General features: G+C 37.4%; 1 protein-coding gene across 1 annotated transcript in view; it reads right to left on the bottom strand.

The window, feature by feature from the left end:
• The window catches only part of CASP8AP2 (caspase 8 associated protein 2), a 38277-nt gene that overhangs the window by 12443 nt on the left and 1682 nt on the right, over nucleotides 1-24152 (bottom strand). The window contains exons 2-6 of the mRNA XM_064597876.1: nucleotides 11470-11552; nucleotides 8358-8426; nucleotides 5469-5569; nucleotides 4842-4916; nucleotides 3566-3681 (exon numbers count right to left, since the gene is read on the bottom strand). Coding sequence (XP_064453946.1) covers nucleotides 3566-3681; nucleotides 4842-4916; nucleotides 5469-5569; nucleotides 8358-8426; nucleotides 11470-11524 — 416 coding nt within the window. The 5' untranslated portion in view covers nucleotides 11525-11552. The remainder of the gene's footprint in view (nucleotides 1-3565; nucleotides 3682-4841; nucleotides 4917-5468; nucleotides 5570-8357; nucleotides 8427-11469; nucleotides 11553-24152) is intronic.

Here is a 24152-nt window from a genome sequence, read left to right as displayed (position 1 = left end):
ATATGTGTAGAAGGAAGACAATAGGAAGAGACACAGAAAGAAAGCGACCATTTACAAGCCAGGGAAAGAGGCCTGGAACAGATCCTTCCACCACATAGCTCCCAGAAGGAATCAATCCTGCTAACACCTTGATCTTGGACTTCTAACCTCCAGGACTATGAAACAATAAATTTAAATAACAATATTTATTAAGCTACCCAGTTTGTGGTAGTTTGTTACAGCAGCCTTAGAAACTAATATAGATCTTAACTCAAAAAACAATTAGAAGATACCTTCAACTGGGGGAAAGATGAACATAAAAAGCACTAACCATAAAAGAAAAAAATCTGACAAACTAAACATCACTAAAATTAAAAACTTCTGGGCAACCCTCTTGGGTCCCCTCCCTCCTCAGGAGCTTTGTATTATCACTTTGCTATCACTCCATAAACCTTGCTTTGCTGCCCACCAAAAAAATAAATTAATTAATTAAATTAAATTAAAAACTTCTATTCCTCACAAGGCACAATAGAGTCATAGACAAGCCACAGAATGGCAGATGTTCACAATAAATTTACCCAACCAAGAACTCATATTCGACAAAGGACATATGTGTAATGTATGTCATACTTATCAAACCTATGAACTATTAAACTGTAAGCTCCTAAAAGATAGCTCTAATCCACAGAGCTTGTAATACATATTTAGTATAGCTCCTTACTAGATAAAATGCTACCAAAGGTTTTATTTTAAGGGATACCCAGCTGGCTCAGTCAGAAGAACATGCGACTCTTGATCTCGTGGTCATGAATTTGAGCCCCATGTTGGGTATAGAGATTACTTAAATAAACTTTTTAAAGAAAAGTTTTCTTTTAAAATAAACCTTCACATAATATACTTTCCAAAATCTATACTCTTAAATTTTCACATTATATTTTTTCTATTAAACATGAGGTTTCAAACAAATGGTAAACACTTACCATTAGAATACCAAATATAGGTCACAATTAAAAAGTGAAAATATTTGGCAGAATATTTATTAGATAATGTATAACCACATCAATCAATCTAATGACACAACTCTCATTTATTCACCCAGTTTCTCTTTCCACCCTGTTCAAACATCACACCCCTCCCGTAAAAGATACAAATATGTATAAAATTTCCCCAATATCTCAGGAAGCAATCTTATACTAGTTGGACTGATGGGATTTAGGTTAGTAAACACACACAGCCACCTTCATTTTCTTTTTCTTTTTTTTTTTTTGCCACCTTCATTTTCAAGAGGCCTAAAGTGCTTTATGATGCCATACAGTCCACACTTAAGATTACCTTCTCTCACTCATCAATCATTTATTGACTGTCTGCCATGTGCTAGACTCTGAGCCAGGTGCTTGATAAAATGATGAAGATCCACAGACATGGTCCCTACTCCATGAAGCTTATAGTTCAGTGAAAAGATAGATACTAAACAGACCTGTACCTCTGAAACAAATAATACATAATATGTTAAAAAAAAAAAAAAAGATAGGAAGGGAAAAATTTAGGGAGGGAAATCGGAGGGGGAGACTAACCATGAGAGACTATGGACTCTGAGAAACAAACTGAGGGTTCTAGAGGGGAGGGAGGGGCGTGGGGGGTTGGGTTAGCCTGGTGATGGGTATTAAAGAGGGCACATATTAAATGGCGCACTGGGTGTTATATGCAAACAATGAATCATGGAACACTACAACAAAAACTAATGATGTAATGTATGGTGATTAACATAACATAATAAAATAAAATAAAAAACAAAAAAAAGATAGTTCTAGCCCAGAGAGCATGTAACACAGAGATAACATGGAGATAAGAAAAAGATACTAAACAAGTAATCCCATTAATCATTTTAAAAACTCTTAAGTATACATGAAGCCACAAAAGAGAAATCTGACCTAGTCAGGGATAATAAACTAATACCCCTGTGAAAAGGATGTTTATGCTGAGACCTGAAGATGAGTTGGTTTTTAGCAGGTGGAGAGGAGCCTTCCAGGCAGTGTAAACAGTCTATGCAAAGGCAGATCTCATGATACACTCAAGGAACCAAAAGAATGCCAGAGACATACCAGAGCTATGACACCTAGGACAAAGGTAAATGCTGAAGGCAAGGCCTGAAAAGCAGTTTAGGACCATATTGTGAAGAGTGGGATAACTCTGATAGTGAGATGTTCAGACTCGTGCTTTAAAAAGTGTCCTGTCTGGGGGCACCTGGGTGGCTCAGCAGGTTAAGCATCTGACTCTTAATTTCAGCTCAGGTCATCATCTCAGGGTTGTGAGACTGAGCCCCACGTCAGGCTCCACACCCAGCAGGAAGCATGCTTAAGATTCTCTTCCTCTCCCTTCGCCCCGCCCTCCCATCCTCTTTCCCTATCTAAAAAATAAAATAAAATAAATTTTAAAAAATAAAAAATAAAAAGTGTCCTGTCTGTGGCTTTAATACTGAGAAGAGACAAACCAGAGGCTGGAAAGAGCAAGAATGGATGCAGAGATACCAGCACAGAGACTACTGCTCAGTGAAAGTTGATAGGTAACAACGATGGTAGAAATGGAGAGAAATGAATAATTTGAGAGATTATGAAAACATAAAAATCAACAGGACATGGTAATGAATTTAGATCTGAGGGGTGATTAGAGAGGTAAGTGTCAATGACTTCTAGACACAGTGATTATGTGGCCCAGTTTGCCAAGTAATCTCACTGCAGTTATTAATAGCACTCGCTTCTACTCTCAAAAGGGTCCTGGTGTGGGCAATAAACTAAATGGCCATTCTACACCTAGGTCTCTGGCTTGCACCAGCTGAATAAATGATGGGGAATCCACTGAGCTGGGAAACATGGAAGAGATTTGATCATAAATTCCATTTTGGATGAGGTAATTTTGAAAACTGTACAGATGTGAAGTAGTTATCTCCATATAAATTGAACTGACCTCATATGAGTGAGACTACCTCATACAAAAATACTGATAGAGAAAGGAAAAAACATAGGTTTGAGCTTTGAAGAACTCCAACCTAGCAAAGTATGAAAGAATAAACCTCAAGTTAGGAAGAAAACTAAGAATCATGAAAGCCAAAGCAAGAGTCTATTTCAAGAAAAGAAGGGCAAGTATGTCAAATAGTGTGTGAGGGCAAGTTAAAATCAGAAGTCAAAACTATCTGATAGACTTAATGGCAGTCACCGTTGACCAAAATGACAGCTGTTTTGGTGTACCAGTGGAGGCAGAAATCAGCGTGAAATGTAGTCAAGGGTGAATACAAACAGAAAATGAAGACAGCAAGTTTAGATAACTGCTTTGGAGGTCTGGCTGTGGAAGGCAAGGAGAGAGGGAGAGGGAGAGGGAGAGAGAGAGAGAAAGAGAGGGAGAGAGAGAGAGAGAGAGAGAGAGAGAGAGAAGAAATTCCCTGGAGAATACTGCCCCAACCAAAATTTTAAAGACAGAGAGAACTTTACTAAAATGCACCATTTTCCTATCTTTCCACTCAAAAGTTTAACATATTCCACATATCAACACTCATGTGCTTGATAAACAGATCCACACCCTTCAATTGTACCTTTGGTGAAGATTATTTATTTCTTCATCTTTGCGATTTATTTCCACTCTAGCGGTTTTGATAAGTGCTGAAATATTCTTCTTAAGAGATTGGTTTTCATTTTTTAAGCTGAAATTCTAAACACCATAAAATATATTTAAAATACATACAGAAATAAAGTATATGTCTATAGGATTATTAAACTTACATAATACAGCTAATGATTACTGAATGCTCTAACTACATGCCAGGCATCACACTTTTTATCTTGTGTAATTCTCAAAAAAGTCCTATGAGAAGATTATGCTCATTTACAGCAGAGATTCAAAGATGATTGGCACCAGAGCAAGGCCAGTTCAAGTGAAACTACTTAAAACAGGAATCAAAATGAAAAGGCAATAAAAAGTTCAACAAAGGGACGCCTGGGTGGCTCAGTCAGTTGGGTGTCTGCTTTCGGCTCAGGTCGTGATCCCACGGTCCTGGGATCGAGTCCCACATCGGGCTCCCTGCTCAGTGGGGATCCTGCTTCTCCCTCTGCCTGGCCCTCCCCCTGCTTGTGCTCTCTCTCTCTGGCAAATAAATAAATAAAATCTTTAAAAAAACAAACAAAAAACTTCAATAAAAAGACAAGAAGAAAGTTCTGCCTGGGTCATTGTCTTGAAAATTGAAAATAAAAATAAAACTTTATATTTAACAACTTAGGTTTAACTTGCAACAATGTACTAATTCTTCAGATGAACAAAGAATGAATTTATTAGTATTAACTGGTTCTTTGAGGGAAAGGGAAACAAAGAGAAACAACTTTACAAAAAAAATAAAATAAAAATCAGAACAAGACATGACATTCCTGTATTCTGTAGCATGCTCACAAAAAGTCACTCTTGCAAAAATTGTGAAGGCATCATTTTCCCCCAACAGCCATTCTAAATCTTTGCTCCTCAAACCATTCTCTTTTAAACCAACTGATATCATCTCCACTAATTTTCTATTATTTAACTGTTAATTAGTCTAACAGATCTTTATGTCAATGTCATTTAACAAATCAATCCATTTTCTTATATCAATTTCCTTGACACAGGAAATAATGCATGTTTTGCCAGATGTGCTATTTCATTTAACACTAAAAAAAGAGTTTCCTCATAAACTGCCAACACTTTAGCATCTTAATTTCTAACAAAAACAATTTATTACATTTTGACTTACAAATAAGGCAAAAGGCCCTAGGGCCTCAGTAAAGTTTCTCTTTCATTGACTGGCAGTAAAAACAAAAAGGCAAAACCATTCACTGTAATCCTACCTGTGTCTGTATTTCCTTAAACTTTTTCATCAGCTCTTTCATTTGCAGCTGACATTTACCATATTCTACTTGCAACTGTAAGATATAAAAAGATTAACTTAAGCATCGTTCTAAATTATTTTCTTAGCTTAAGTGACACTTCAGAATATTTTAAAATTTAGAAAATCAATCCACTAAGAAGGAGAGACAAGGTCTATCTCTACCAACAGATATTTAGTAAAATTACTAGTTCTAAATATTGTCCCAACCAAAACTTACTCTGTTTAGTTTCACATTCAATCCAGACCTTAAAATTCAAGGTAGAAAGAAATTTGTCTGAATTAAGTCTTGGGACATTTTAAAACTTAGTACAAATCATGAAAAGATAAAATGTTTTATCATACTGATTGCCTATTGAGGTTTTATATATTCAGACACTTAAATTTAATCAAGCAAAATTATAACTAAATTTAGACAAGCATTCAGAAAAAACTGTTTTAAAAAGCAGATCTGAAGGCAGAGACTAACTTAAATATTCTTTTAGACTAAGAGCTACATCTTAAACACAGAATGTTTAATAGTAAGCTGATGTCTGAACTTCAGAAGCTACAAAAGGTAAAATAACTCCTTAATTCTGGCAAACCATACATCATTATATGTTGCCTCCTTTGCAGTTCCTTCTTCAGTCAGGATTTCTTCATATAAATCCAAACAATTTCGGGATGGCACACACAATTTGGAAGCATTGTCTAAAACAAACAAACAAAAAGCTCTTAAATTAAAACATGTACTTTCTGATTAAATCCTATCAAAATTCCAATGTCATTTTTCACAGAAATAGAAACAACAATCCTACAATTCATATGAAACCACAAAAAACAGCAAACAGACAAAGCTATCTTGAAAAAGAGACCAAAGCTGGAGGCACCACATCTCCTGATTTCAAACTAAAATACAAAGCTATAGTAATCAAAACTGTATGCTACTGGCATAAAAACAGACCACAGATCAGTGAAACAGAATAGGGAGCCCAGAAACATATATGGTCAATTAATTTACGACAGAGGAGCCAATAATATACAATGTGGAATGGAAAAGCTCTTTCAATAAATGGTGTTAGGAAAACTGAACCCCAACTTACTCCATATACAAAAATCAACTCAAAATGGATTAAAGACTTAAATGTGAGACCCAAAACTATAAACTCTCAGGAGAAAAAAAAAACAAGGGTAAGCTTCTAGATATTAGTCTTGGCAAAGATTTTCTGAATCTGACACCAAAAGCAAGGGAAACAAAAGCAAAAATACACAAGTAGGACATCAAATTAAAAATCTTTAGCACAGGGGTGCCTGGGTGGCTCAGTCGATTAAGTGTCCAACTCTTGATTTTGGGTCAGGTCATAATCTCAGGGTTGTGTGATCAAGCCCTCTCCCTATGCTGCTCAGGTTCTCTCTTTCTCTCTCCCCCCAAAATTAATTAATTAATTAATAAAAATAAACTTCGGCACAGCAAAGGAAACCATCAACAAAATGAAAACGCAACTCACAGAATAGGAGACAATATTTGCAAAGTATGTATCTGAAAGGAGGTTAATATCCAAAACATATAAAGAACTCATACCACTCAATAGCCAAAAAAAAAAAACCTGATGGAAAAATGGGCAGAGAAACTGAACAGACATTTTTCCAAAGACAGACAAATGGCCAACAGGAACACGAAAATGTGCTCCACATGACTAATTACCAGGGAAATGCAAATCAAAACCACAATGAGATATTGCTTTACACCTGTTAGAATGGCTATCATCAAAAAGACAAGAGATAAAAAGGTTAAAAGAGATAAAAATAGTATTTTAATAACTTTGTATAGTGACAAATGGTAACTACACTTACCATGACCACTGCCTCTAAGGTATAGAACTGTCAAATCACTATGTTGTATACTTGAAACTAATATAAGTCTATATGTCAAGTATACTTCAATAAAATAAATGAATAAATAAAAAATAAAAAGCACTTGCCCCACTTAGCACGTAAACGTCCAGTAAAGGTTGCTGTTTGTATCAGAGACCTCCCCTTAAAAAAACAACCACCACCACAAGACGAGTGTTGGCAAAGCCATGGAGAAAATGGAACCCTTGTGCACAGTTGGCAGGAATATAAACTGGTGCAGTACTATGGAAAACACTGTGGAGGTTCCTCAAAAACTTAAAAATAGAACCATGATATGATTCAGCAATCCCACCTCTGGATATTTATCCAAAGGATATAAAAACAGGATCTCAAAGAGATTGCACACCCATGTTCACTGGAGCATTAATCACAATAGCCAAGGTATGGAAAGAACCTAAGTGTTCATTAACAGAAGGTTAAAGATGATGTGGTGTATATATACGTGTGTGTGTGTGTGTTTGTGTCTACATATACACACACTCAATGGAATATTATTCAGCCGTGAGAAAGAAGGACATCCTGCCATTTGCAACAATATGGATGGACCTTGAGGACATTATGCTAAATGAAATAAATCAGAGAAAGACAAATATGGTATGATATCAACTTCCATGTGAAATCTAAAAATGCCAAATACATAGAAAGAGAGACTAGAATGGTGGTTACCAGGGGCTGGGGTGGGGGGTTGGGGAAGAGATGTTGATCAAAGAGTATAAACTTCCAGCTATAAGATGAGTGAGTAAGTTCTGGGGATCTAAAATACAGCATAGTGATTATAGTTAATCATACTGTATTACATACTTAAAAGTTGCTAAGAGAATAGATCTTAAATGTTCTCACCACAAAAAAGAGATGATAATTATGTGATAGGATTGATGCAGGTGTTAGCTTAGGCTAAAGTGGTAATCATTTTGCAACATATATGTGTATCAAATCAATACTTACATACCTTAAGCTTATACAATGTTAAGTGTCAACTATATCTCAATAAAGCTGGGAAAAAAAGAAAATATATGTGCTAAATTTTTTGATGTTGTGTCTACTTCAACTCAAAGGGCAATACATTTCTCCATCTGCATTTCATCCAAATCTATACTGACTGGTTGCAAAACCAATTTACCTAAAATGCTTATGTCAACAAATCAGATGTGAGGATCATATCTGCTCAAAGCTTTGAAATATTTGATTATGGAAAAGGTTTCTAATTTGGTTAGGTCATTCATCTCTCTGCATATCACACTCTTACTGATACATCTGAAAACATTTATAGCAACTACCCTTTTCAAAAGTTCTAATATCATGTAAGCCGTGACAGTGTGAGTAGTAATATATGTATAGATACCAACAGCTGCATTTTAATGGTACAAAATATATCTGCTCAAGGTCCAGTTAAATCTGAGACATAGATGATAGAAAACCTGAGTGTTAGTTTTACTGATCAAACTTTAGTCAAGAAAATAAAATCATTTCAAGAATGGTCAAATTGTTCAGGAACTATGCATTACTCCGAGAACTGGTAACAACAAAATACTTCCACTGGATTGACCAAATAAAATAAAACTCTTTTATTTTAGAATTTACATACCAGAAACAGCACTGTCCAACCCAGCATATATGTCCAAAGAACCTTCATCATTATTTTTAAGAGGAGAAGCTGCAAGAAAATGAAAGACTCTTTAAAACTGATTTTATGCACTTAGTGAAGTTTTTCTATTCCTACTCTGAAGAGCCAGGAAAAGGAGACTTTATTAGCCGTATACCATAAAAGACAATTGTTTATAAGTTTTTATACATCCTTATAAACAGAAAGATCTCAGTACACAGATTTATGACTCAGTATCTAAGATTTAAGCTTAAAAACTCACTTTCAAAAAGAAACTTTTGAGAAGGTTCCAAGTCCAATAATAGCAGAGTAGTTCTATGAGACCAATCCTCCTGCTGTTAACAACTATAAACTCCAAGCAAACTATTAAAAGCTATCTACAGTCAAATGCTCTACCACTAGACTATTATTGCAGTGATCATTTCCCATTATATACAAATACCGAATCATTATGTCATACACCTAAACTAATAGAAAGTTGTATGTATAATTATACCTCAATTTGAAGAAAAAAAAAAGGGTGATCTAAAAAACTAAAAAGCAACCCAAAGCAGGCAAAAACTGAAGGGGAGACAATACCTGAAAAAGAAAACAGTTTTATATGCGTTCCCTATCCTCCTTTTATTACAAATTTTTTGTAGAAGGTTAGGCCCTACTTGCAGCCAACAATGGGCAGTAAAAACTCAGATGGAAACCTCTAGTCCTAATAGCTTGAAGCACAAGACAAAGAATTTGGGAGTGGTAATAGCAACTAGAAACTAAGAAAGAAAATCCAGAAAGCCACAGAGAGTATTCCCCAAATTGTGCCCAAATCTCCAAGTGATCCCCAAAGTACATAAGTAAAGGTTAGAACTCCAAAATGTCCACCTAAAGTTAAAATATCTTAAGAGTTTTCAGCTGCTATCCACCACAAGTAAGACAGAAATTTAAGTTCAGCCAAGTTAAATACTTGCTAAGAGTAAAAACAACATTCTTCAGAGCAATATAGCATAATCCAATGTTTCTAGAACATAACAGAATTCACAATGTCCAGAATGCAATCCAAAATTACTACATAGCAAATCTTGTCAGAGAAATATAAATCATTAAAACAAAGAATGTGGGGCACCTGGCTGGCTCAGTCGGAGGAGCGTGCAACTCTTGATCTCAGGGTCATAAGTTCGAGCCCCACACTGGGTATAGAGATTACTAAAAAAAAAATAATAAGCTAAAAAAAAACAACAAAGAATGAAAATCCTAAAACTGAAAACTACAATTTCTAATTTTAAAAAATTCACTGAATGTGCTTGACAGTAGAGCCAGTGAACTTGCAAGACAGATCAATAAAAATTACCCAATCTGAAGAACAGAGAGAAAAAAGATTTAAAACAAAATCAAACAAATGAACAAACAACAATAAAAGTCTTAGTAACCTATAGGATAATGTCAAAAGTTCTCACATACTATATATCTGGAGTCCCAGAAGAAAAGACAGAATGGGGAGGAAAAATTATTCTAGAAGAATACTAAAGGATACTAGAAGGACTAGAAATGATAAATAATTGAGTAAATACAAAAGACTAATTTTTCTTAATTATTTTAATTCTTCTTAATTTTTTTGAAGATACACAGAATGGTTTAAAGTAAAAATTACAGGGGTGCCTGGGTGGCTCAGTCATTAAGCGTCTGCCTTCGGCTCAGGTCATGATCCCGGGGTCCTGGGATTGAGCCCCACATTGGGCTCCCTGCTCCATGGGAAGCCTGCTTCTCCCCCTCCCACTCCCCTTGCTTGTGTTCCTGCTCTCGCTATCTCTCTCTCAAGTAGATAAATAAAATCTTTAAAAAAAAATAAAGTAAAAATTACAGCTTTGTTTCATGAGGTTTATGACATCTTTAACATAAAAGGATGAATGGAGGTTAAAGACAACGATATATACAAGATTCTACATCTTAGGTGAAAAGGTACAATACTAGGAAGCAGACTACAACACGTTAAAGAAGTATACTGCAATCTCTTGAGCAACCACTAAAAAATAATGCAAAGAGGTGTAGTCCATAAAGCTAATATATAAATTAGAATGGAATTCCAAGGGGCACCTGGGTGGCTCATTTGGTTAAGTAACTACCTTCGGCTCAGGTCATGATCCCAGAGTCCTGGGATCAAGTCCCACAACAGGCTCCTAGCTCGGCGGGGAGCCTGCTTCTCCCTCTGATCCTCTCCCCTCTCATGCTGTCTCTCACTCTTTCTCTCTCTCTCTCTCAAATAAATAAACAAATAAATAAAATCTTAAAAAAAAAAATCTTAAAAAAAAAAGAATGGAATTCTAAAATATATTAACATTTTAAAGAAGGCAAGAAAATCAGAAAGAAAACTGTGAGAAAAACTAAAATAAAGTATTAAAATGACATTAACTTCCAATCACAATAATAAAGAAAATTGGGGGGTTAACTGATAAAAGAGGAATAAAAACAGCAGATTAAATAAAAGTATTGTATCAATGTTAAATTTACTGAAATTGATAATTATGCTGTTGTTATATTAAAAAACCTAACTTTTTCGGGGCGCCTGGGTGGCTCAGTCGTTAAGCGTCTGCCTTCGGCTCGGGTCATGGTCCTGGGGTCCTGGGATCAAGCCCCACATAGGGCTCCTTGCTCAGCCAGGAGCCTGCTTCTCCCTCTCCCACTCCCCCTGCTTGTGTTCCCTCTCTAGCTGTCTGTCTCTCTCTGTCAAATAAATAAAATCTTTAAGAAAAAAAATTTTTTTTAATTTAAAATAAATAAAAAATAAAAACCTAACTTTTTCTTATGAAATACACCTGAATTATACAAAAAACGTATGCAACTTGAGGGTAACAAACACCTACTTTGTATTTCTTTGGACATGACAATAAGTATCATTATCACTTATACTGGCAAAGTTGTTAATTTCATTAAATTTAAGAGACCTGAAAGCATACAATAAGAAGTTCACATTTACTAAGCATTTCCTATTTGCCAGGCACTTTATTGTATTAATTCACTTATGTGTGAGAGGAAAAAGTTAATGAGTGGTATCAATGAAAATAAATTATTTTATAATTAAATAAATTTATAAAGAGTTAAAATGAGCTCTTACCAGAAAAGACATCAAATAAACTTGTTCCATCACCATTGTCATCATCTGCTGCCATGATCCTATTTCCTTTTGACAGTCGCCATCTAAAGTATTAAATATAAAGATTTTCCACTTAAAATCAACCTCACAATACAGAGAGTAAACCTAGCTTTAAGTTAAAAAGCAACTTCCAAATTTGGACACAATGAATAAATTCACTCTCTATCATCACTTTAAAGAAAGTGCCTAACCTTTTCCAAAACCTTAAACTTGCTTATTATAGTTAAATCATGCTACAAAGGGGCACCTGGGTGGCTCAGTTGGTTAAGCGACTGCCTTCGGCTCAGGTCATGATCCTGGAGTCCCGGGATCGAGTCCCACATCAGGATCCCTGCTCAGCAGGGGGTCTGCTTCTCCCTCTGACCCTCTTCCCTCTTGTGCTCTCTGTCTCTCATTCTCTCTCAAATAAATAAATAAAATCTTAAAAAAAAAAAGTGATGGAAATCATAAGCAATGTCTTATGAGTGTGGTTTATGCAAAAAAGAAGTCAGGGGCACCTGGCTCAATAGATAAAGCATGTGACTTTTGATCTCAGGGTCGTCAGTTCAAGCCTCACGTTGGGCATACAGCTTACTTAAAAAGAAAAAAAAAAAAGTCAGAACTCTAATCACTGGATTCATTCTCAAAGAAAAGGTCACGGTTCTACCACAAGAGATACAATTTATGTTATTCCTTTAAATAAAATTAAAGTATACATCTTTTCTTATTCATTACTCACATTTCCCATTCCAACATTTTTTCCAATTAGCTGATTTGATCAATTGCTATAGCCTGTACGGTAATTACAAAAGGTACAAATGGCATAATTATATCTGGCAACTAATACAACTGACTGTGGGTAAAGCAAAATTCTACTGATGGAGCAGAAACTCAAAGGCTTCCTAACAGTAACCTACTACTAGCTGTAAACTGTCATATGGAGGAGGGAACATCAGTCAATGGGTTTTTTACAGAATGGAGATAATGATTTAGTTAAACAGAGACCAAATAGATCAAAGTTTTCACTGCATATCATTTCACAGTTTTCGTTTTTACCCTGGCAGGTACTGCTTAAAAAAAAAAAAAAAAAAAAAAAAAGACCTACTTGGCCTATTAAGTTAAAACTAAGAAATCAATAGAAGAGAACTAAAAAAGCCTGGATCTTTTGTCCCTCACCAGTCTTAAATTTTTCTACAGTTGCTTATGGAAACATTGTCCACACCTTAATCTCTAGGTCCCTGACCACTGAAAGTATGTTTTTAATTAGTTATAAATTTAATAGAAAGTACTCATTTCTTAAGTCATATCTTCTGTTATATTAAGAGTTCTTCAAAATTATTTCTGAGAATAATATGTACAGTAATATGAAGTAGTCTAATTATGTATGTAATTTCTCACTACATACACATAAAAAGTTAAAGGAACTGTGGCAATTACCATGCCTCTCAATTTCAAATCCACCCTTCTGTGATAATGAAGAATGGCCTTGTAAATATTTCTCCTTTGTAACTGGCTCAGTGTTAAACCTTCTCAGTAGAATGCTGAAGAGACACTGGCAAGGAAGGTTTTTCTTCCTAGTTTCAGTGTGCCTGGCCAGCCAGGCTCCTGCAGAACATCTTTCTCTGGCATCTAGTTCCTGCAGCAGTCTCTCCAGCACCAGGCTCCAACAGGGCACAATTTCTCTACACACCCACCTCCTGTGAGTTTCCATTACAAAAGACTCCTGTAGGACCCAGCTTGCTACTGCCAGGCTCATGGAGAGGGCAGCTTCTCCAACTCTTGGATCCCACAGCACTTGACAGGCAGCAGAATACAGGAGCGTCCCTATGCATCTTTTCTACCAGATTCAAAGCAATGTCACCAGCAGGGCACTTAGCAACTTCTCTACCATTCACTTAGCCCCAGCCATGCACCCTCCAATGAGGGGGAAGACAGCCTTTCCTTGGATGATCTATCTCAACCCTAGAGGATGGCCACTCTTCTCATCTTCTATTCCTACGTTCTTTAGAGTTATCTTTAAATCTCACTAACCAATTTCCAGTTACTCCAACTGTCTGTTAATAATTCTTTATTCCAGGGGCACCTGGCTGGTTCAGTCAGTAAAGCATGTGACTCTTGGTCTCAGGGACATGAGGTCAAGCCCCACAATGGGCATGGAGCCTACTTTAAAAATAATAATAATTCTTTATTGTAAGAATTCTCTTTTCAAATTACTGTGTGGTTTTTGTGGTTTTTGTCTCCTGACTGGACCCTATCTGATACAGATAACAGTCATAATAGAGATTTTAACACACTTTTCTCTGCTGATCAAGCATTTAATTAAAGATATAGGTCTGAATACAAAACTTACAGGTCTGATGTGATTTCGTATCCCTGCAAGCAACAATTCAGACAACTTATATTATGTTCAGGTACATCTATAAGAATTGACTACATATCATGACAGAGCAATTTTCAACAAGTATCACAGAAGTGCTTTTATCAAAACCAACAAAATTCAGGGATGCCTGTCTGGCTCAGTCTATGCAGCGCGCGATTCTTGATTTCAGGATGAGTTCAAGTCCCACGGTGGGCATGGGAGCCCACCTTAAAAAATAAAAACAATAAAATTCGAAGTTAACAATGCACTCTTAAGTTTCCCAGCTCCTTTGGAAATTTGCAAGCATAGGTCAAAGAACAAATATTAACAGAAATGGGAAAATACAGAACTGAATCACAATGAATACACCATAAAGCAAAGTTTGTGGAATATAATCAAAGTAATACTTTTAGAGTAAAATAAGACAAAGTATTAATGAGTTCATCATCCAACTCAAGAAGTTAGAAAAAGGTCCAATAAATGTGTATTGTAGTTTTAAAAAAAGGTCAGAAAAAGAACAAAGTAAGCCCAAAGAAACACATAAAGAACATAAATTAATAAAAAGCAACAACAAGCACTATAAAGATGAATAAAAATAAACGCTAGTTCTTTGAAAAGACAAATTAAATAGGCAAATGCTGGGCCAAACTAATCAAGAAAAAGTAGACACAAACATTAGGAATAAGAAAGGAGTGACAGCTTCATATATAGCAGAGATTACATTATTGAAAGAAAGCTCTAAGCAAAATAAATCAGTCAGAGAAAGACAAATACCATATGATTTTACTCACTTGGAATTTAAGAAACAAAACAGATGAACACGGAGGGGGAGAAAAGGAGATAGGCAGAGCCAGACAGGCTCTTAACTATGGAGAACAAACTAGGGGTTGCTGGAGGAGAAGTGGGCAAGGAGGATGGGTTAAATGGGTGATGGGAATTAAGGAGGGCACTTATTGTAGGAGCACTGGGTGTTGTATGTGATGAATCCTTAGACTCTACATCTGAAACTAATGTTATACTGTATGTTAACTAACTGGAATTTAAATGAAAACTTAAAGAAAAAAAATACTACTGAAAGAAAGCTCAATGAAATGGACAGTTTTTTAGAAAAATGTAACTGGCCAAAACTGACTCAAGAAGAAACAGAAAACATGGACATATTTAGGATGATTAGAAAATTTGATACAGCACTTAATCTATTCATAAAGAAACTACCAAGCCCAGAGAGTTTTACAGGTGAACTCTACAATACCTTCAAAGAACAGATAAAACATAATATATTCCAGACAGCAGAAAGGGAAAAAAAGGCTAAGAGACAAATAATTTCATAAAGTTGGGACAGTATAGACATCAAAACTGGGCAAAAGGGCGCCTGGGTGGCTCAGTTGGTTAAGCGACTGCCTTCGGCTCAGGTCATGATCCTGGAGTTCCTGGATCGAGTCCCGCATCGGGCTCCCTGCTCGGCAGGGAGTCTGCTTCTCCCTCTCCCACTCCCCATTTGTGTTCCCTCTCTCGCTGTGTCTTTCTCTGTCAAATAAATAAGTAAAATCTTTAAAAAAAAAAAAAAAAAAAAACTGGGCAAAAATAGGACAAAGTTGGAAAATTATAAGACAGGAAAACTATAGGCCAATTTTCTTATGTGCATAAAAACATTCTTAAAAAAAATTAGCCAAATGCATCCAGCAAGCCATTAAACAAAAAACAAAAACAAGGGCTGCCTGGCTGGCTCAGTCAGAAGAGCAAGAGACTCTTGATCTTAGGGTTATAAGTTTGAGCCCCACATTGGGTATAGAGATTATTTAAAAATAAAATCTGTAGGGGCACCTGAGTGACTCAGTCGGTTAAAAGTTCCTGATTTCAGCTCAGGTCATGATCTCAGGGTTGTAAGATCAAGCCCCGCAGCGGACTCTGTGCTCAGCAGAGTCTGCTTGAGATTCTCTCTCCCTCTCTCTCTGCACCCCCCTCAAATAAATAAATAAATAAAATCTTTAAAAAAAATCACACACACACACTACAGACAAGTGAGCTTTACCCCAAAAATGCAAGAATGGTATAACATTAAAAAGTCAATTAGCATTAGTACTGTCCTCTAGTTAGTAATTTGCTTCCCAGGGGGTTATATGTTAACAGTTCTAATACTATTACACATGTATATTGGAAATGAACAATTTACATAAATGCATGATAGATGTAGGAACTGTATTTTTCACTACTGAAGTGGGAGGTTACAGAAAAAAGAGAACAAGCTAGAACAATCCCTGTGGTAATGGATTAGAGTTGAAGACATCAGGAAGAACCTACATTTAATTTAATACAGATAATGATATAGATAATGATATTTCTAGATATAGAAATATTGGGGCGCCTGGGTGGCTCAGTCGTTAAGTGTCTGCCTTCGGCTCAGGTCATGATCCCAGGGTCCTGGGATCGAGCCCCACATCGGACTTCCTGCTCAGTGGGAAGCCTGCTTCTCCCTCTCTCACTCCCCCTGCTTGTGTTTCCTCTTTCACTGTGTCTCTCTGTCAAACAAATAAATAAAATCTTAAAAAAAAAATTGATATATATATGTATATATACACACACACACATTCGTTAACAGACACCCGTATATTTCTTTGCTCTATCAGCTGAGAGGGCCTAAAAAACAACATCCCAATAGCAGTAAGCACACCTAAGTATTCACATCTTGGCTTCTAATACTATTCTCATTAAAATGGACCAGGGCTCCTGGAAGAAATGGCTGATTTTAAAACAAGAGCAGAAAATACACAAGATGAAATTAGAGCATCTTCTAGCACACACAAAAAAAAAAAAAAAAAAAAATTTTGATGAAGGGGGTACCTGGCTGGCTCAGTCAGTAGAGCATACAACTCTTGATCTCAGGGTTATGAGTTTGAGCCCAACACTGGGTGTAGAGGTTACTAAAAAAAAAAATAAGCCTTTAAAAAATTAATTAATTAGGGGTACCTGGGTGGCTCAGTCAGTTAAGCATCTGCCTTTGGTTCAGGTCATGATCTTGGGGTCCTAGGACTGCACCCCACATTGGGCTCCCTGCTCAGAGGGGAGTGCTTCTCCCTCTGCCTCTGCCTCTGTCTCCGATTCATGCTTACTCTCTCTCAAATGAATAAATAAAATATTTTTTAAAATAAATGAATAAATAAAAATTAAAAATTAATTAATAAAATTTTTAAAAATCTTCCTCAAGCTTAAAAAAAAAGATTTATAAAGGTATGTCAAAAGGGCACTGGAACCAACTGAAAGTTCCCAAGACCCAAGAGCCAAAGCTGGTATAATTTGAGCAACAAATTAAAGTAGTATTAGATTATAACCCAAAATATAAAATAAATATATATGAGTCCATACTGATACCAATAAATTAGTAAATGGAGAAGAGACAAATTATCCAGGCAGAATTCCAAATAAATTATGTTATTTATTTATAGAGCAGGCAGGGCATAATTTCACACTATCAAATGTGCATTAGTGACTTCCTTCCAAAGAGTAGAGTACGAAACGGGGTGTAGAAAGGGCTTTACAGTGAGGAAACCTGACCACAAACACTTCAGTCAGATGATCAAGTCAATATCAACAGTCATAAATCATGTTGATAGTATGTACTCTCCATATGATGTGATGAAAATGGTACTTTACCTGTGAACTTCACCAAAACCCATAACCTCAGACTAATCATGAGACTAACATCAGACAAATTCTAATAGTAGAGTATCTACAATACACCTGAATAGTTCTCCTCAAAACTGCCAAGGACATTAAAAACAAAGAATGTGGGAAAGTGTTACAGTCAAGAGCAGCCTAAGAAGACGTGACAACTAAACATAATGGTACCCTGGAACAGAAAAAGGATAAACATTAGGTAAAAATGAAGAAAATCTGAATAAACTATGGACTTAGTTAATAATGTATCAGGGTAGGGGCACCTGTCTGGCTCAGTTGGTAGAGCATGTGACTCTTGATCTCGGGACTGTAGGTTCGAGCCCCACGCTGGGTGTAGGGATTATTTAAAAATAAAATCTTTAGGGACGCCTGGGTGGCCCAGTCAGTTGAGTGTCCAATTCGGTTTCAACTCAGGTCATGATCTCAGGATCATGGGATCACGCCCTGTATCAGGCTCTGCGCTCGAGGTGAAGCCTACTTGGGATTCTCTCTTCCTCTCCCTCTTGCACCTCCTGCTCCTACTCGTGAGTTCTCATGCTCACTCTCTCTCATAAATAAATCTTAAAAAAATTTTTTTAAATAATAATATACATAATTCATATATAGGAAAACTCAATATCAAAGTTGGAAATGTTCCCCAACCTTATCTATAATGTAATTCCAGTCAAACTTAAGAAGTTGACCATAAAATTCAAATTGAACTGTAAAGGGCCTAGTAGAGTCAGGACATTTTTTGTTTTGACAGAAAGGGAGTTAAGCTTTTTATGAAGTATAACATAAAGAACAAAACACAATCATAAGTATACAGTCCTATGATTCTTGACAATCTAAGCACATCTAACTGCCACCCGAATTCAGAAACAGGTCATTATCAGTACCCTGGAAATACTCCTCATGCCCCCTGGTAGCCACTATCCACTCCCAAATGTTGGCAAAGATGTGTGAAGAATAAAATCATACACAGTGCTGATGACTTGCTTTGTAGAAGAAGGACCTGCATATCAGTGGAGGAGCGGGAGGTATCTGTGGAGATATGTAAATTCTAAATAAGAAGAGGATTGGAAGATAAGACTGTCATAATTAGAGTCCAACAGAAGATACTAAATGTCCAAGGAATCTGGTCTTGAACATTCAGAAGGTCAGAGTACGGAAGGTTTTTGAGTTAGAAGCATTAGTATAAAGAAATGAAATAGAAAGATTAATGTGTGGAATGAACTAGAAAGACAAAAGTATAGGAAAAGAAACTGGAAAGGAGACTACTATGAAAGTCCACATAATAAGAAAACCCAAGATGGAGACAGTGAGAATGAAAAGAATATGAGACATAATAATGGAAGAAAGCAAATAGGGTAGATGCCTGGATATGGGAAATATAAACAATCATCCCCTGCCTCAACTCATTCTCAAGCTACAAACTTCCATTATCTTTGACTCATATCAACACTTACTTTTCTTATATCCACACTTAAAATCACAAATCCTTAGTGATTTTATTTTTAAATCTCTCAAATTTAATGTCTCCTTTCCACTCAGTTATTCCAGTTTCTGATATAATTATTTCTCACTTAAATTATTACACAGTATCCTAGCTGGGGCACCTGGGTGGCTCAGTTGGTTAAGCGTCTGCCTTCGGCTCAGGTCATGATCCCAGGGTTCTGGCATAGAGCCCAGCTGGGATCAGCCCAGCATCGCTTCATGCGCAGCAGGGAATCTGCTTCTCTCTCTCTCCCTCTCTCTGTCCCTCCCCCCACTCGTATTCTGTGTGTGTCTCTCTCTCAAATAAATAACATCTTTAAAAAACAAACAGTTTAAAAAAAAAAAACTTCTAGCTAGTTTCCATACAACCAACACCTTCTTCCTTCTACCACTTTTTTTTTTTTAAGATTTATTTATTTTTTTTTTTTTTAAACAAATGCCTAGCTTTTTTTTTTTTTTTTTTTTTTTAAAGATTTTTTTTATTGATTTATTCATGAGAGACAGAGAGAAGCAGAGGGAGAAGCAGTCTCCCAAGGAGCAGGGAGCCTGATGCGGGACTCGATCCCAGGACTCCGGGATCATGACCTGAGCCGAAGGCAGACGCTTAACCGTCTGAGCCAACCAGGCGCCCCTATTTATTTATTTTTGAGAGCACAGGGGAAGGGGCTGAAGGAGAGGAAGAGAGAAAATCTTAAGCAGACTCCACGCTCAGCACAGAGCCCAACACTGGACTTGATCTCACAACCCTGAGATCATGACCTTAGCCGCAATCAAGTCAGACACTTAACTGACTGAGCCACCCAGGGGCCCCTCCTTCTACCACTTTCCACACTAAAGCCAAAATCCTGTTGATGTCTAACCTGTTTCACTCCCAGGTTAAAAACCTTTAAGAGCTACCCAAAACATTACTGAATTAAGCTTTCCTAGCACAGAACAAGGCCTTTCCAGAAATATCACAACTTTTCTATCTCACACTGCTCCCTTCACCTGCCCCATTTAGCCAAATGAGAAATTCTGTACTACCACCACGTTTCTATAATGCAAGGTAGCACACACATTACTGAGAAGTAGAGAACGATTTTAGCATAATGCAGAAATTATATTGGTTCAGACAGGGATCTTCCCAGATCGTTCAAGTTTTGAACCGTTAAGTAACAGCAGCTAAATGCAGCAAGCCTTGAAGGAATCTAGTCCTAAGCTGATGCCATTATCCTAGATGCCCATTAGTCCCTTCTTCCTCTGGTCTCAGTACAGTAACAGGCTTTGTCTTGCAGGGTGTAAGCATGGTTTTCCTCAATCTTTGGGAGGCAGCAGGCGGGTGAGGGACCCAAACACCAGGCAGTAAGCCAAAGCCAACCAGTCTGCCATCACAGTATTTCACACAAAACTTGCAACTGCCTCTATATCTACAACCTGTGATGTTTATTTACGTCCCTGTTCTTGTCTGCACAGATCGACAGCTTCAATTCTTCCTTTTCCTTCTTCTATCAATCTACCTTCATCTTTCTTTTTTCTTAAGAAAAAAATCTAGGGGCGCCTGGGTGGCTCAGTCGTTAAGCGTCTGCCTTCAGCTCAGGTCATGATCCCAGGATCCTGGGATCGAGTCCCGCATCGGGCTCCTTGCTCAGCAGGGAGCCTGCTTCTCCCTCTCCCACTCCCCCTGCTTGTGCTCTCTCTCTCGCTGTGTCTCTGTCAAATAAATAAATAAAATCTTAAAAAAAAAAAAAAAATCTAGGGACGCCTGGGTGGCTCAGTCAGTTAAGCGTCTGCCTTCAGCTCAGGTCATGATCCCAGGATCCTGGGATCGAGTCCCGCATGGGGCTCCTTGCTCAGCAGGGAGCCTGCTTCTCCCTCTCCCACTCCCCCTGCTTGTGCTCTCTCTCTCTCTGACAAATAAATAAAATCTTTTAAAAAAAAAAATCTGTATTTACTGAGATATTTATTAAGAATTTCACATGTGTTAATTATGCCAAATTTTTTTTTAAGATTTTTTATTAGTAACATGAGTAGATAGGTTTTGTTTATTCTACCCGTTTTTCCCATAAACCCTGTTTTAGTGAGTTACAGAACTGAAGGTTTTTCAAAAATGCATACATTAAAGCAGAAATGTCTGTACTTGCAGTTCCTGAACTATGCCATGTACTTCAATTCCACAGTATCTTGCTCATTCTGTCTCTTTACCTGGACTGCTCATCCTCTTCCCAAACCCAGCTACCATAAAAGAGAACTCCCTTTTCTAGAGACACAGTTAATCCTCATTCCCTTATTGTACTGACATACACTGAACACACCATTACATTTAGCTACCCATTGCAATCATTTGCTTTCTAAAGTTGTTCTTAGGCTTTAGCACGCATCAGAAACACCTAACAGAGTTAGAACACAAGGCTGATGGGTCCATCCCCCCCAAATTACTGATTCTGTAGGTCTGGAGTGAGATTTGAAAATCTGGATCTCCACTGCTAGTCCAAGGACCACACTTTGAGAACTACCTTATTTTTTTTCTTTTTAATTTTATTTTTCAGTAATCTCTACACCCATCATGGGGCTTGAACTTACAACCTCCAAGACCAAGAGCTGCATGCTCCACTGACTGAGCCAGCCAGGCACCCAGAAAACTACCTTTATTAGACCAGTGCTGTCCAATAGAACTTTCTATAATGATAAAATTCTTCTGTATATCTGAGCTGTCCAATGTAACTACTGAGCACATGTGGCTATTGAGTACATAAAATATGCATAGTGTGACTGAGTATATTAGTTGTTGGTTTTTTTTAAGATTTTTATTTATTTGAGAGAGAGTATAAGCAGAGAGAGCAGCAGGCAGAGGGAGAAGCAGCCCCCCCCCCACCCCACAGAGCAGGGAGCCCGATGAGGGGCTCGATTCCAGGACCCTGGGATCATGACCTGAACCGAAGGCAGACGCTTAACCAACTGAGCCCCCCAGGTGTCCCAAGTATATTAGTTTCTTATTGCTGCTCTAACAACTTACCACAAACTTAGTGTCTTAACGCAAATTTGTTATCTTACAGTCTCGTTTACCACAAAAAGCTTACAGAAACGACTTCACAGAGCTGTAGTTATTTCAACTTCAATAACAACTAACTAGCTCTAAATGCTATTGGGTCCTTATAAAAATGTATTTGAATGCTGTCCTAAGGCAATGAAGTCAGGGACATCAATGTCTTATTTACTATAACTGCAAAGCAAAATTTATTTCATTGGGTTAAACACCTGATAAGCAAACATAAGGGGGTAGGGGATAAAGAATAAGTACTGCCAGAAAAAGTAGGGGTACCAGATCAGATTTATAGACTCCTCTGCTGCTACCTCAGAATGCTTGAAAACTGGGAACTGTTGGTACTAAAATACAAACCAGTAGTCAGCAATAATATGCTACAGCTAATAAACACATTCCTCTAAATCCAAACTCACCAAGTCCAAAACCAAGAGATCATCTTTCCATCAACATCTGTCACCTCCTGACATCTCTACTTCTTTGAGTAGCACTAGATTTCCCTAATAGCCTACTGATACTAGCCCACAATGTGTCTCCCATTTATCCTCATTCTTGCCATCTGAATTTTATTTCAGGCTCCACTACAGTTACCTAATTATCTCCTCTCTCCAAATACATGCTACACACAACTGTTGGGTTAGTTTTTCTGAAGCAATCCTGCTCATATCACTTTCTGCTCAAAAACTTTCCATTACTTCCCAATGTCTATTGAATAAAGTCCAAACACCTTACCTTAATATACACTGATGCCTACTTTCTAGCCCCATCATTCACTATCCTGAGGTTTCCAAAATCCCAAGGTTCAGTCAAAATGGGTTCCTGTTTGCAAACACAATTCCTGATACCATCTCCCCACTATATCTAGGAGCTCACAAACAAGTCTGGGTGTGAATACCCACAGATTAGAATTTGAGAAATAAGGTTTTAGAAAAGTCAGGCAATATATTACACAATTATATGGACTTTTCCCATACGAAATGGGAGAAACCACTGAAGGTCTTTAAAGCAAGAGAATATCATGATCAAATCTGCATTTCAGGAATTTAACTCCAGCAAGAAGAGTACAGAAAATATTAGCAGCAAAAAACAGAGCAGACTATTAGTACAGGAGACAAAGAGGGGTGATTAAGTTATTAGCAGTGGAAATAAACAAGCAGATCTGAGATTTCTGCGGAGAATCAAAAAGATTTCATGGAAAGTGTATTCAAATGTCCACTCTTGACCACTTCAAAACCACAGCCTGAGCTGTCTTTTCAAAATGCAAATCTGGGGACACCTGGGTGGCTCAGTCAGTTAAGCGTCTGCCTTCAGCTCAGGTCATGATCCCAGAGTCCTGGGATTGAGCCCCACATCGGGCTCCCTGCTCGTCGGAGAGACTGCTTCTCCCCCCACTGCTGCTGCTCCACCTGCTTGTGTCAAATAAACAAAACCTTTAAAAAAAAAATGCAAATCTGATCATGTTCCCCTCCTGTGCTTAAAACCCGTCAGTGCTTCCTGCTGATTTTAGATTAAAAAACAAATTTTGTCACAATTTTGCTTACAAAGTCTAGAGTGACATGGCCTCTGCCTACAATTCCAGTTAGTCTGTGTCCTTCTTCCCATTTCCCCGCAGTCTTTACTCTTGATCATACCCACGTTCTTTCAGCTTCTTGAACACGCCATTGGTTCCCTCCCACCACAGCGCCTCCGCAGGGAGTGCTCTTTCCTCAATGCTCCAAGTCACTTAACTCATCTCTGGTATTTTGGCTTAAGTAATGTTTGAGGCTTCCCTGGCTACCCTCCCTCTCCACTAAGTCAGGCCCTCTCTATTATATTCTTATACCACTGTGTCCTTTCTCTATATGGCCTCTTCTCAGTTTATGATTACATTTTTGTGGGAATTCCTAAAGAAATGTCCATCTCACCCACTGGACTGTAAGCTCCATGAAGACCAGGACTGGTTCTGTCTGTTCACCAGTGTATCCCCAGCTCTCAGCACAAGGCTTTCCAAGTCAGTAGGTAATAAAAAAAAAAAAGTATTTGTTGAATTACTGAAATTCCCAATTTATTAACGACAACTGTGAAGTTCCTAGCTTTGGTAGAACCAAAGAAAACAGGATGAATTATCTGTAGGACAGGCAAGGTGAAGATGTCTAA

The sequence above is a fragment of the Mirounga angustirostris genome, unplaced genomic scaffold (assembly GCF_029215605.1).
Source record: "Mirounga angustirostris isolate CCGP_5_RB_7025 unplaced genomic scaffold, mMirAng1.0.hap1 SCAF_8, whole genome shotgun sequence".
Classification (NCBI taxonomy): domain Eukaryota; kingdom Metazoa; phylum Chordata; class Mammalia; order Carnivora; family Phocidae; genus Mirounga; species Mirounga angustirostris.
Note: the sequence above shows the minus strand (reverse complement) of the source record. Positions and strands in the feature narration are given on the sequence as shown.